The sequence below is a fragment of the Trematomus bernacchii genome, unplaced genomic scaffold (assembly GCF_902827165.1).
Source record: "Trematomus bernacchii unplaced genomic scaffold, fTreBer1.1, whole genome shotgun sequence".
NCBI classification, from domain to species: domain Eukaryota; kingdom Metazoa; phylum Chordata; class Actinopteri; order Perciformes; family Nototheniidae; genus Trematomus; species Trematomus bernacchii.
Window position 1 is genome coordinate 5,420,348 of NW_022987567.1, and position 14,948 is coordinate 5,435,295.

The 14,948-nt window shown below is 40.9% G+C and overlaps 1 protein-coding gene across 5 annotated transcripts in view; it reads right to left on the minus strand.

Moving 5' to 3' along the window:
* LOC117478868 (transcription factor 4-like) overlaps window positions 1-14,948 on the minus strand; it is a 188,287-nt gene that overhangs the window by 82,780 nt on the left and 90,559 nt on the right. For all 5 annotated transcript variants that reach the window (XM_034125794.1, XM_034125795.1, XM_034125792.1 and 2 more), the window contains one exon: window positions 1,343-1,472. In XM_034125794.1, coding sequence (XP_033981685.1) covers window positions 1,343-1,472 — 130 coding nt within the window. The remainder of the gene's footprint in view (window positions 1-1,342; window positions 1,473-14,948) is intronic.

Sequence of the window (14,948 nt, forward strand, 5' to 3'; positions counted from 1 at the left end):
TATTATTTTTCAGGGTTTCTCTCAAGGGGAGCGAGGGAGCAGTCTATTAACTGGGAAGGTGTGACTTTGATGGAGAAATGAAAGGCTGCTTTTTTTATTTTTGGGAAATTGGCCCAGTGTGTGTGTCCTCACAAGGCTAGCGCTACCAAGGCTACACCACGGCCACTATTGTGCTGCTTTTTTAAAAGACTTCCCTGTATTATAATTTTTTTTTTGCTTAAAGTCCCCTTTGAAATGACACAGGGACAAACAGGATGGTCGCACACGGTCACACACACTCTGCTCGGCCTTCTAAACAGAAAACACACGGCTGAAAAACCTGGATTAGCTCAGGTTCAAATGTTTCCAAATGTCACTGACAAAAGTTTCAGTTTGGAAACAGAAGTGTAAATTAAAGCAGATAGCTATCTTTTATTGAAATGCTTTTTTACCTTTCAGTCCAATAATTATAATACTGGAAATGTTTAATGGGAATTCACCAAATTATAAAAAGGTTGAATTTTAAAGGCACTGTGTAATATAATAATATAAGAAAGGGATTTGGTTTACATTATCATAATCATTTGTATGAATGCAAAGGTGTGTGCATCTTTTAAAAAACACAAAAAAAGTCAGTTCATCATCAGCGGGTTGTTCTTTTTTTTTTTTTAATAATGGTACTTGAAAAGGGTAGATTCTCCTAAAAGTTGGAAAACTTAAATATCATTTGTTTGTATATTCAAGTTTAAAACAGAAAATGTGTTTGTAAGGTATAATATGTTTATTTTATAAAGTGAGTGGAAGACCTCACTTCATGCTCCCATTGCTCTAAATCAACACTGAAGCCAAAGACACAGGTTTATTGGGTTCAACTATAAAATAGACTATTATAGCAGCCTGTAAAAACCTTTGAATTCTGGAGGGTTTATTGGATGCTGCAAATGAATGTAACCCATTTGGATGTTACTAATATTAGGTGTTTTACCTTTATTTCAACTGACCATAAAGTTACATTTAAACCAACATAAACACACCACCATTATGTTCATAAAGGGAGATTTGTTTGCAGGATTGTTATATTAAATTGCATTTCTTATTTAACAATAACACTTAAAAAGGGTTTGACTGTATTTTTTTAAATATCCTATGCAATTTTTCCTTTACAGTAAATGTATATTCTTGGAAAAGACAAATTATTTCACATTGATGATGACATATGGAAGTTTTAGGGTAAAAATGGGGCCAGAAAATGTCTGAGCTCTTGCTCTCAAAGGAGGAAGCAGTTCAATGGCATCACTGTTCATGTGAATGTCCCTATGCGAGTGTAAGGCTTCTACATAATGAGAGTGTCAGCGCGTCTCACCCATGGTGTCCATCGGCAGCGTTCTCCTCCGAGGGTTGGAGCCGTAGTGCTGGTAGTACTGCCCGGCTGGCTTGGTGGGCGACGCCGCGCCGCCGGGACTCCCCAAACCCATCTCTCCCCCCAATACCGACTGGACGAGAGACATCGGACAGACAGGAACAGAAAGAAGGAGAGACATTGGTGATTTAGTCAAATTATTCAAAGATTCAAAGGTTTTATTGTCATATGCACAAAGCCACACAGTAGAAATGGCAATTAAATTCGTCTGACCTGAGCTCCTCCAACAATGCAACATATATAATAAAATACAGAACTACAAAATAAAAAGTATTGCAAAAAGTCTATAGAATATGGGATATGTACAAGAACAGAATATGAAATTAAATAATGTAAATTAAGACAAAATGAAATACTGTCTAATATATTATGACCGCAAAAGATCCAATGCTATGGCTTATAAATGAATACATGTATAAATCCAATAAACGGAAACCAAGCATTTTAAAACCAAGACCATTAATGTCAATGTGTGTCTATTGGCCTTTTCCTCTATTGATACATTTTATCAGCTTTGTGCCGCCAATCACAAGGAATCGAGAATAAAATACTTTTGGAAAGAATCTATGGCACAAATATATATCAGCTGACTTCCTGCTAAAACAGTATTGAAACAAAACGAGCCCAATACGATTCTACAGCCGGTTGAAAACCAGCATGTTCATGGTTTTACAAGAATGTTGGGACGAAAATATTTGGAATTATCCAAAAGGCAAGTCCGTTGTGAAGTCTGTAGTTTGGCGGGCCGTTGCAAAGTTGTCAGCAGTGTTGTGAGGAAAGCCTGACGTACCAGCAATAGCCAAAGTCTGACAATGAAATATTGATCGTCGCAATGTTGATAGCACAAACTGGAAGGAAGATAGAACATTGAACACAGAACGGACGCTCTATTGTTGAAGAAATGTTGAACAGAGGATATTTGAACAATCCTTAGCAACTACCCAGAATACCTTCCTGAGTTTACAACACAGAGAACTAGAACATCAGGGTCCAACATAAGACACTTTGTGATATGTGAATGTCTCCCATAATCAGAACACCAGCCAGTAGAAAGATCTAGAAGACTCGTCAGAAAGCTGAAACCAGTGATTGTTGACAGAAAATGTCAAGTGCCTCAAACATTGACTAATGCTAGGATGTCGAGGACAGTCTGGAAATGGATTGATAATGTTGACTCGTGTTATTGGTTCAATATATTGGAATTTTGACCAAATAGGACAAGATATGTAAGATTAGCAGAGCAACTAACATTTACTTTCATTGTCAATTATCTTGTGGATTATGTTTTGGATTAATTGATTGACTTGGTTGGTCTATAAAATGGCAGAAGGTGATAAAATATGGTTATCAATGTTGTCTAAATCCCATAAGACGTGCTCAATTGTCTTTTGTTTGTAAACAACTCAGGGATATTCTATTTAGAAGTAAAGAAACCAGAAAATAATCACATTACAAAGTTCGAATTAGATCAATTAGACTTTTAAAAATAAAATAAATCAAACACAGTATTAGTCAACCAAAGTATGTTTAGCTTAGAATAGCTTGTAATAAATTGATTAATTGATAAATCTTGAGTACATATATGGAAATCCATGGCTGCCAATAGTACACAATGAAACATAGTTCAAAGTAAAATAATTTAATCAAATTGAAAAGTTTTGCTTGTGAACATAATGTATTTTTTATTTAATGTAAAAAAAAAATATTTTCAACATTCAAAATTCAAACAATTTTTTTTTTCTCAAGTCATAAAAATGTATAAAGATAGATTACATGACTACATGTTAGATGGATAAATAGATATACAGATAGATAGACAATTCCAATCACAAAGACTAATTAATAAATAAAAATACACACAACTGCCCTTTGGATTAGATTTTGAAGCTGGCTAACTCCTGGACCAAAGCCTATCTCTGAGCTAGGTGATAACGTTAAATGAACCCGTGGTATGTGATGGTATTTACCTCCGTGAGCGCGACTTCATGCTGCTCAGCGCGGACACGTTCCTCCCACAGCTCAGACTCTAACTTCTCCTCTCTGCTTCCTCCCTGCTCTAACTCTGACTCTGTTTACGGCTTCTCAAACTTAGCAAACCGCTCACACATTGTCCTGCTAATTAAGTTCAATGATTCGCCGGCAACAAGTGGCGTCTGGGCCGCTCTGGAGTGAAGCGAACGCGAGAATAAAAGACGGGGAGAAGGATGGAGGAGAGGCTATTTGCTTTTTTTCTAAAGAGGCACAAAAAGTTATCTAGAAGGGACCCCCCCCCCTCCCACCTTTTCTTTAAATAGACCCCATCGCTACTACGTTTTTTTCCCAGCTTTCTCGTTAAGTAATTAGTGTGCAGTGTATTTAAAGCAGAGGGTGGAGGAGTGTGTTTCCGAGGGGGGGGAGAGGGTTGTTTTTTGGGCTAATCTGAATTCTGATCACCGCGTCCGTCCTCTCCGCGGCTGAAAACAAGAGTTAGCTTGGCACTGCCGGGCCAAGGAAGGCTTTTCTCATGCTAAACAGGGCCTAAGTAGGCCAATTACAGGGCCAGCCTCGGTCTCAGAGCCATTCTCCGGCTTAAAACAAAAGGGCCCTTGTCTTAAATAAAGTCAGTCACACACACACACAGAGGGAGAGGGAGTCAGACACAAAGGCACACACACACACAATCACACACCGATTCAGTCATCCTGTCCCTCTGTCCGTGTGTGTTTCAGTGTGTGTGTGTGTGTGTGTGTGTGTGTGTCGTCGAGGGTAAAAGGGGGTTCCCACTAAAACAAAAAGGGTTTCATTGATTGTGGCGCTTTTCTTTCTTTTCTTTGTTTTTTCTTCTCGTACTCGAACACCGAGCCAGGACGGGCGAGACCGGTCGCCCCGGCAACTACACGAGCTGGAGGAGGGACAAAATGACCGTCTGTGTGTCTGTCTGTCAAAATCCCTTCCCTACACACTGTTCAATACAATATCGTTATTTTGAAAACGCAGATTTAAGTGATATTCAGATTGAAGTGTTGGGGCAGTTGTTGACTACATAGGGACTTGGCTTGGGAACCAGAAGGTCGTCAGTTCAAGTCCCGAACAAACCAGGTACAGAGTATGAACTGGTACTTTGAGAGTTTCCAGTTGTTATTATAAGCATATAGAAAAATACCACTGACAGTTTTATGTTGTGTAGCTGCTGTCATGAGAAATAGAGGGTTTCACAGGTTCAAAGCTAGCATAACCGGACATGCTTAACTTCCTTTAAGAGGTATATTGGCAAAGGTTAATTACCAAGTTCATGATAAAGGATTTTGGACAAACACGACAATGCACTGTATTTCCATCACGGCCAAACTGCTAGAATGTCTTTGATCAGGCAGTGCTTTTTCAGTTTCGTTTTTGCATCCAATATTATTTCCACTTCATATTCATTTCGATCATTCCAGCTATTTGACATGCAGGGGCCCGATCAATTGTTGTGACCTACAGTTACCCATAAGTGCCTGGGCTGTGTAGATCACACAGACATTATATTAGTTTAGATAATCATCATGTTCACTTCTCCTTAAACTGCCTCGTGCTTCTGATTTACTTTCCACATTATCTGCATTATCTTGTTTTCTCTGTGACACACACACACGCACACGCACACACACACACACACACACACACACACACACACACACACACACACACAACACACACACACACACACACACACACACACACACACACACACACACACACACACACACACACACACACACACACACACACACACACACACACACACACAGCGCTGACTGGGCTTCGGTACCCAGCTGCTCACAGAGACGATATTAACTAAGATAGATTACCAGAGAGAAATAGAGACAGGGAAATAGCCGGGGTCTCATACGTTAAAAACTGATAGAGAGAGAGAAAGAGGAAAGAAGAGAGGGATACAGACGTAAAAACCAAGAGAAAAACTGAATCAGATTAGAGAAGAACAGGAAGTCTAAAGACTAGAGAGATGCAGAGAGTTAAATGGAGCATTGTTTAGGAAAAAGGTAGAGAGCGTGACAAACACAGGGGGGCAGCGAGAAACTACCGCTAACAAGTAATATGTACATTTGTCTGATTAAACCAGCTAGATATAACATGTCAATAAGAGACATTTTGGCGTGTTGGTTTTGGTTCATTTTTCAACTTTGGACAGAGTCAGGCTTGTCCCCATTGCTGTCAGTCTTTACGCTAAGCTAGGCTAACCACATCATGTCTCGAGACAATCATGAGTATTGTATCTTCTGTATCACATTTCAAATAGTTGAACTATTCTTTCTATGCTTTTGGCCTTTTCCTTTTCCTATAGTGAGTAATATAGGTTATTGTGCATGTAAATGGTGTTCCCTCCAGAAGGAGTTTCTCCCTCCCCCCCCCCCCCCCCCCCCCCCCCCTGCCTGAATCACCTCTATAGAGAACCGCAGTGACGCGTCCTAAAACCAGGAAGTAAACTTCTTCCGGTTCTTTGGACAAAAACGCAATGCAATTTCTCCATAGGATTTTGGAAAATAGCTTGAAATAAGGTCTGTGGTTGAGACACATTTAAGAGACGGATCACGTTTTGTTCAGCCGGATAATCTCCACATGTCTACCCTACTTTTATCATTTTCGAAGCATAAATCTAATCGATAGATTTATGATTAGAAAATTATAAGAGATTGGACTCTTTTGTTTAGTTCTGTAACTTAGTGACATCTTTGTGTAACACTTGTGCTTCTATTGGCTAGCACTCCAACACATTGTACGTGATAGGCTAAGGGGCGGGACATATCTAAGTGGTTGACCAATCACAACAGAGCCGGCCAGCTAACCAATCAGAGCAGACTGGGCTCTGGTTTCAGACAGAGGGTGAAAAGAGGAGCTGCAGCACAGGCAGTATGAGAGAAATAAAGAGCTTTTTGAACATTAAAGCATGGAGACACGTCACAGTAGAGACACTACATACTGATATGAAGCTGGAAATGAGCAGAATATGTCCTCTTTAAAATCCACAAAAGATTATAATAACTAGAATATCATCTCTCTCTTTTCCTTTTCCTCTCCCATTCTGTTCTCCCTTCCTCTCTTCCTGTGCTACTCGACCCTCTGTCCTCATGTGACTGAAAAAGCAAACGCTCAGATGTCATCAATTTCCACCATCGCAACTATGAGAGACTGAGGCAGAGAGAGAGAGAGAGAGAGAGAGAGAGAGAGAGAGAGAGAGAGGCAGGAATAAGTCATTAATTACCAGGAAGTGCTGGCGAGGCAGCGGCGCACCTGTATGCCAGCTTTGCTCCAGCTGACACACACACATGTGCACACATCCCGCTCACCAACACACACCAACACACACTCCTGAGGGAGCGAGGCCCCGAGGCTGATACCAGAAACAGCAAAACCAGCGGAGAGACGAAGTAGAAGTGGCAGCCAGACGACTGTAACCACACTTCAGACTTCACACTTGATACACATCCACGGCTTAATCCAACAAATCAACTAATATTGTACTCTATTAAATACCAAAGAACTTCTCAGAAGCCAAGGTGAAGATGATAGATTCAATTCAGTCTTTCTCTGTGAAAGAGAATTCAAGAGAATCTGAATGGACGAAGTACAATATTATACAATACACTTCATTGTCCTCGCAAGGACAGTTATTTTGGATTTCGTCCTGCAGTTCCACAAAAAGTAATAATGATGATGACGGCGATTTAACTGATATGCAACAGCAATGGAGATACTTCGCCTCATGCGTTATTATGATGTTGTTTCATACAGGCTTTACAAACATTGGCCACAGTGATAAACATACCTTCATGACCAACGTTAGATTTTAAATGAAAAACAAAGTGAAACTCTGCTGTTGCTGATGCCCTACATCCTGTCTGCTCGTAGGAATCCACATGAATCCCAGTAGGTCTTGAAGGAAACTTTGAATTATTAATACTTTGCTTTTGTAAACGATGGTGCATCCTATGGTAGAGGTAATAATATAGAAAGTATTTAAGCGCCTTTTGTTTCATGTAGAGATTTATAACAGCTCTTATCATGGCTGCCACTTCATTACTTCTGGGTCATTTCACCCCATTAGGCACCTTCCTAAGTGAAAATACTATTCTACCTAGCTTTCTTCTAGACTTTCCATCTTTGTTGCATATGCTAACAGACCACTGACCAATTCACATTGTTTAACCGCCCCCAGACACACTGTGCACGTGGACTGTAGGTAAAGCAAGTTTATCTTTAGTCCAAAGATCTGGTGCCCTTCCTTTTTGTAATAAGTAAGAAAGAAAATACAGCGATGCTAAAACAACATAATCAGTAAGCTTCTTCAAAGATGGCCAATCATTTCTAGCATGTGTTTTCGTGCCATCTGCTGAATATAAATGGATGAAAGGGTCTTTTAGAAGGACATTAACTGCAGGATAAATGAATGAATGTGTGTTTCTTCTTTATGTCAGTGGTTAGTGTTATTGTGTCCTGATGGGAAATAGTTTGAAGTATCTTTTAAACATAATAATACCACTAAATGCCAAACAACCCAAACTTTTTACAACAGAACACTGAATAATTTAAGATGCATTACACATGCAGGTTGAGCAAGGCACTGACTAAGGGTCAGGGTCTGTTAACACCTAAATATTTAATAACACCGGTATTTTCTGGCATCAACAAAAACTGTAAGCGCTTTTTTTATTGTTTCAATGACAACGATATCTCGTCAAAGTATCACCGCTGTTCTACCATAAACTAGCATTAGCCGCTTTCACACAAGTACTTTGCCGTACTTAGTGCCGGCACTTAGTACCCCAGGGCACTAAGTACCAATCGCGTTCACACAGGAGTACTTTTCCCTGAGGGAAGATTACGCAAATGAGCCGCTGACGTCACTTCTTATTCTTCTTCTGCTTTGGGTTTACTGGCAGGCCGCAAACAACTTCACGGCGTATACTGCCGCCGAAGTCCCCGGCCGGAAGTCCCCGGAGTTGGGGACTGGCTTCAGTAGAAGCTGCTGGGACTCCTAGCAGCTTCTACTGAAGCCTTCCGAGTAAATCGCCAGAACGCCAACACCTCCTCATCACTCCACCGCTCCCATGTTTTTTTGTGTTGCCATAAGTTATTCGCTCTCCGTTGGTGCGCGGAGCTAATGCTAATGCTAATAATGCTAATGCCACAAATACAATGGCGGCTTCACAAAACTTTTCAGAGTTTTCCGGGGCGTGGTTTGCAATCCGCCCAGCCAATAGAAATTGGTACTTTTTTGGTACCACCTTTCTAGCAGGCACTAAACATGGGGGTAAAAGTTCCCGGCACTAAGTACTCTTTTTGGTGTGAACGTGACATCAGGGGTACTAACGGAACTAAACGGGAAAAGTACGGGGTAAAAGTACTCCGGTGTGAACGTGCCTATTGCCTCCTCCGAATTGTATCATCTGTTTTTGCTATTATACATTTGTTTGACATGTTTTTTTTCGCACCTCGACAAACAACTAGAGCTTCACCACTCAATCTGAAAGCAAAGAACAAGGAGGGCGTTCCGCATACAGAGATAAAGGTTCAACATTCGGCATCAACATCCAGGGTTAACTCGGCCGAATGCTACAACAAATGAGCCTTTTAGTCTTTCTTATGACAGTTTTTTTCAGAAAGACTTCTCCCCAAGTGACATCACCAATGCGTTTCTTCAAGCCCCTGTCACACTGTCCCGAAATTGACACCAGATGGACACACGATAAAGGAAATGTTCAAATTCGGCTCTGATCGTAACAACATCGGGCCATTCGTGAGGGCATCTAAGCCATCGTATGACCGCCGGTGGAGTTTCTCAGGCTCCGGCAGCAACTTCGTGAGCGGTGGCAAAATCTTTGGCATGCCAAAAAATTGCCGAAGGACCTTGCGAAGGTTCATTTTCGTGTTGAATTTGTGTGTCCATTTTGCCCTTCGTAAGGCACTCGTGAGGGCATCTTGTCAAATCGTGTCATCTTCGTCTGATCATCGGTGCCATCGGGCATTTTTCGCCTCACGAAGACAATACAAAGGAAACAAGAAGCTGCCTTATTGATTGATTGTCTTAGGAAGGCAAACACGACTACATGAAGCCCTCGCAATGCCGTCGTGTAGCCATCGTATTATAGTACGATGACATCGAGATTGCATTTTTTTCACAACAAAATCATGTAAACATATTATGTAAATAACCCAATTTGTGTTCTGTGAAACTGAAAAGGATATTACATTGTTTTTGTTACTTTCGTTGCAGTTGTATGTCTTAAATGTAATTTAGGTTAACTTCCTTCGGCTGTTGCTTGGCTGTTGACCAAGTTCGGGGCCATCTTCGTGCGAAATTCACAATTCCATATTCGTGTGTCCATCTGGTGTCAATTTCGGGACAGTGTGACAGGGGCTTAAAAGTTTTCAACTCGAAGATGCTGGCGCTAAGACAAATATGCTGTGGCCACACGACTCAGTTACCTCTGGAAGGTTTATCTCTTAGCATTGTGAACAAAGACCAATGTTCAAACCAACATTAGATCCAAGTTAACAATAACCTGATATCATTGATAAAAACATGCATCACCAATATCCAATCATGTTGCAGAACCGCAAAGACATCACAAACACACAAAGAAAATGGACATTAACATCAACGCATTGGAGTCTCTGGAAAAACAGCTGGTGTGCGCATGTGTGTGTGTATGTGTGTGTGTTTGCTGTTATCTGTCCCTGAGGTTTTTTCCCGCGCTGACATCATTCTAAACACACACATTTCCACAAACACACACACACACACACACACACACACACACACACACACACACACACACACACACACACACACTCATCAGTGGCATTCCAAGCAGCAAGGGATCCACTTGCCAATGACAACTTCCTCCATCTTCTAACCGTTCCCCCCACACACACACGCACGCGCAAGCACACGCACACACACACACACACACACACACACACACACACACACACACACACACACACACACACACACACACACACACACACACACACACACACACACACACACACACACACACACACACACACACCACACCACACAGCACCACACACCACACACACACACACACACACACACACACACCACCTACACCCACACCACACCACACACAAGTTACACACTTCACTCAACATCAGAAGCAGTTCAAAGCATTTCTCCTTAATTAGCACTCAACGCTTGGCTTGACAAATAAATAGCGATCATTTAAGAACACTAAGAGAGGAATCAGACAGCACATTACACCTCACAATATCTGGCAGCTTCCTGCTCGCAATTAGAACGAGGAGGGGGGGAGGCGGGGGGGGGGGGTGAAGGATTTGGAGGGGAGTACCAGTTAAGAGAGAGGAAATGGAGAAAGGTAGAAGGATGATATAAGAGACTAGAAGACAAGTATGTAGGATACAGAGGAGAAGAGAATAGAACATGGGAGGAAGGGAAAGGAGGAAAGAGAAGGAAATGATGGAGGCAGTAGTTGGTATGAAGAATAGAAGTGGGGTGGTTAAACTAGAAAGATGAAGAAGAAGCAAATGGGTTAGGAAACGAGTGGACAATGAAGGGAAATGAAAGGAAATAAGGATGAACGTTAAGAGGAAGAAACAAACAAGAGGTGACGGATAAGGATGAAAGGAAAAAGGAGGAGAAGTAAGTTGGAAATAAAGGAAGTATTGAAGGAAACGACAAAGAAGGAGGAGAGACATGGAAAGGAAAGGGATAGGAAAGGATACATAAGCTATGAAAGGCAGAAAGGAAGGGACGTTATAAAGGACGAAGTCGAAGAAAAGGAAAGAGGGAAAGGGTAAAAGAGAAGGAAAAGGAGAGGGAAGGGAATAACAAAGGGAAAGAAATAGGGGATAGGAAGAAGGGAAGGGTGGATCCTCAGGAAAGAATGCGGGAAACAGGAAGTGAATGAATGATAGATAGAGAGACAGATTTATATTTAGAGATGAAAAGAGAATGAGGAATAAGCCTTCCTGCGGGGGCCATCTTGAACCGATCTCTCCCATGAGCCCCAGCTGCCTTCACTTTGTAGTCGGGCAGATATCTCAGTCATTAGGAGCAGGAACAAACATACAGGAGTGTAGAGAAATAAATCTCATAGATTAATACACATCTGTCCTTGTTTGGGTTGACCCTCTCTGCTCCCTTAAATCGTCTCCGGCTGCAGCTGTTAGGAGCTAAAAGAAGCTGTGCTACACTTCCTGCTCAAACACAATTAATACAGTTTAATTTTAAATATTTAAACTGTCCTATTTGTTGTCCTTTAACCCTTCTATTGTCTTCGTTTTCCCCCGCCTTACTTTGGTGTTCATGGTCCAATTTGACCGGTCCTGTTTTAACTGCTATTACATTAACACAAAAACCATTAATCATCACCAAATGTCATTTAACACCCTTTCAAACTGTACATATTGTATCAGACTACTGGTATACATGAAAAACTGCCGTAAATATACAAAGAATAGACACTGAACATGTATTGCGTGTGCCAGGTGTGATCCATGTGGGGGGATGGGCACATAAGAGCGGGAAATGTGTCAAATTGTTCTGTGTGTGTGTTTGTGTGTTTGTGTGTGCCAGGTGTGATTCACATGGGGGATTGGGCACATAAGGGGGGGACACACATTTAGAGTATGTGTGTGTGTGTGTGTGTGTGGGTGTTTGTGTGTGTGTTTTATCTGATCCGGATGGTTACTAATTCCTTTTCTTTATGGCGGTCATTTTTGACCGGGAACACCATGGGTGTTACAAAGTTGACTAAATCATCCAAAATCCAATGAAAGTGGTGATCAGCAATTTGATATGTTCAAATGTCTACTGTGAAGGATATCATAAAGCCTTAATGCAATCGAATGTAAAACAAAAAAGTTATGATTGATGAAAGTTGTAAATCGGTCAGATTTGACCCGAAGACAACAGGAGGGTTTAAGAAGACATCAGGGTCCGATAATCTTGTAATCCCTGTGACTAAAATCTCATCTTTTGTTTCAATACTCTACAAGCATTGAGAAAAGAAGGGATTAAAGACCCTAGAAACATTACAATTGAAGAATTCCTCAATAACTAAGAAATATTCATGACTAAATAAACACCAATCAAAGTCAAAGTATGGAAGCTGACAAAAGATGTTACACTGGAAGATGCATTCTGCTTTGTGTGGTTACATCAGATTTGATGACAATGACTGACAATAAGCGAAAAACCACAAACAAAACAAGAAAGAAGTTATTTTCGGACTTTTACCCTGTGACACCGAAACAAGTTGATTGTGAAAATATGGTTTCAGGATTTTACAATGATAGTTCTGTTATTTGTTTACGAACTGCATGAAACAAACAGCCAACAATAGATTGTGGTTGGCTTGTGACACAGCAGTCAGAAGGAAAGCAAAGTACTGGTGTGGTCTGGGAAAGCAGCAAAATATATTTGACCCGGCTGAAAAACCTTTATCAGTGTACTCTATATTTAGAACATTTTCACTTCTTTACCTTGCTGTTTAACACCTCTTTCGGACAGGGAACTGAAGCTGTTATCTAACCTTTCTCCAAATCCACCAGAATCCATTCAAAACATTGTTGATTCTTTGGGGAAATTATGACTTGCTGGTCTAACGCTACCTGGTATGTTTGTTTGTTTCTGTAATGTTGGACAGGTATTTTAAAGTTTAGTTCTAATTTACCAAAGTCACACAATAACAAATCAGTCGAGGCAGCGCGAGACCTGCCACTTCTGTTCTGCAAGGTCATTTTTTTTTGCAAAAGCAGTCTGGTGGCCTCACAGAAAACATCTATAGATATAATATACTATTTCCTGTCAGAGAGGGATGGGACGCAAAGGCAAAGCGGGGAAGGTATCCAAAAAATAGCGTTTTTTTAGCAGGGCCTTTCTTCAAGGTAACACAAATATGTTTGCCAAAGCAGCTTAATCAAAATCAGTCAACATATAACCAAATGTTATCCATATTAGGAAAGAGATATTTTACTTTTAAGATGGATTTTGTCAAAGAATATCTGTGGACTAGGTTGCATCTATTTCCTGTTTAAAAGAGGTTCAATGCCTGTAGGATCCAGGAGGCTGTTGCTTCATCTGAACCAGATAAGAATCCTAAAAGTCTAAAAGTCCTGCAGGACTGATGAAGGAAACACATGAAAAATATCAGCTCGCTTTCCCACATCCTATAGATCAAAACTGCTTTACTTGTGTGTGTGTGTGTGTGTGTGTGTGTGTGTGTGTGTGTGTGTGTGTGTGTGTGTGTGTGTGTGTGTGTGTGTGTGTGTGTGTGTGTGTGTGTGTGTGTGTGCATGCTGTTTGATGTTAGATCACATCAGAGGGGAGAGGGTTAACTCCACTGACAGAGATGGAGAGACGCTCCCTGGTTGCCTCCATGATGCCTGATGAGAACGTGTTAAACCAACTCCAGTCGACTGCTGCACCAATCGATCAAATACTCTAACCGATTTCACTACCGAGTAATTTTACATGTTCCCATCACTTCTTGAAATGGCTTTGTTAAAGGAGCCCTGTAATGCTTGTTGGGCTTTTCCCTTTCAGAAAGTGTTTTATAGGTTTTTGTGTTTTTGTGCATGTCAATCTGCAAAGACTAAAATCCCTGTGTTCCCTCCAGAGGGAGTTTCTCTTATTTTATTTTAAAGATCATTTAAAGATCTTCTCTCCCGCAATATCCCACCACTTTTCAACACAAGCCCTTGGTGTCAGTAATGGAGTTTTTTCAGAAACTTAAATCAGACTGGCAACATAGAAATAGAATGAGAAAGAAAGCGATCTGATTTGAGATGACAGATCTGCATGATAACAGTATCTATATCCCACCATAACTAAAGGAACTCAGTAGCTCCAGCACGTCATAATACTACCGGGTGGTCCTGACGCTCAGAATGTTCATATAATGGATATCACACACACATACACACACACACACACTGTCAGCTGTCATAGCTGATGCATCAACACACACAGTGTGTGTGATCGATAGTCAAATAAACTAGTGTCGATCTGTGCGGCCGACTAAATGAGACTAAACGACGACTGACAGTCTCCTGGGAGCAACCAGCAGCTGGATCAGTGTGTGTGTGTGTGTGTGTGTGTGTGTGTGTGTGTGTGTGTGTGTGTGTGTGTGTGTGTGTGTGTGTGTGTGTGTGTGTGTGTGTGTGTGTGTGTTCAGAGCTGTAGAGCAGCTGTGAGTGAACATCTCACCACACACAGAGTTGTATTGGATTGATGGATATAGGAGAGTCTTATGATAGACAGACAGATATAAAGGGATTATTTTAATAGTTGACAACCTATTGATTACACTTGTCAGAGAGTTTACGCATGAATGTCCATGCAGAACAATTCTACATTAAAATGCATTAATAAATAATTTTAATATCATTTTCCGTGTGAGCATATCTGATTTTCAATTCAGTGTTTAATGCATATTTATTGCCAGCATAAAAATAAGGCTAAAACACTTTTAGCGAGATAGATAAACAAAAAATGACTCTAAACAATTACTGGTTAACA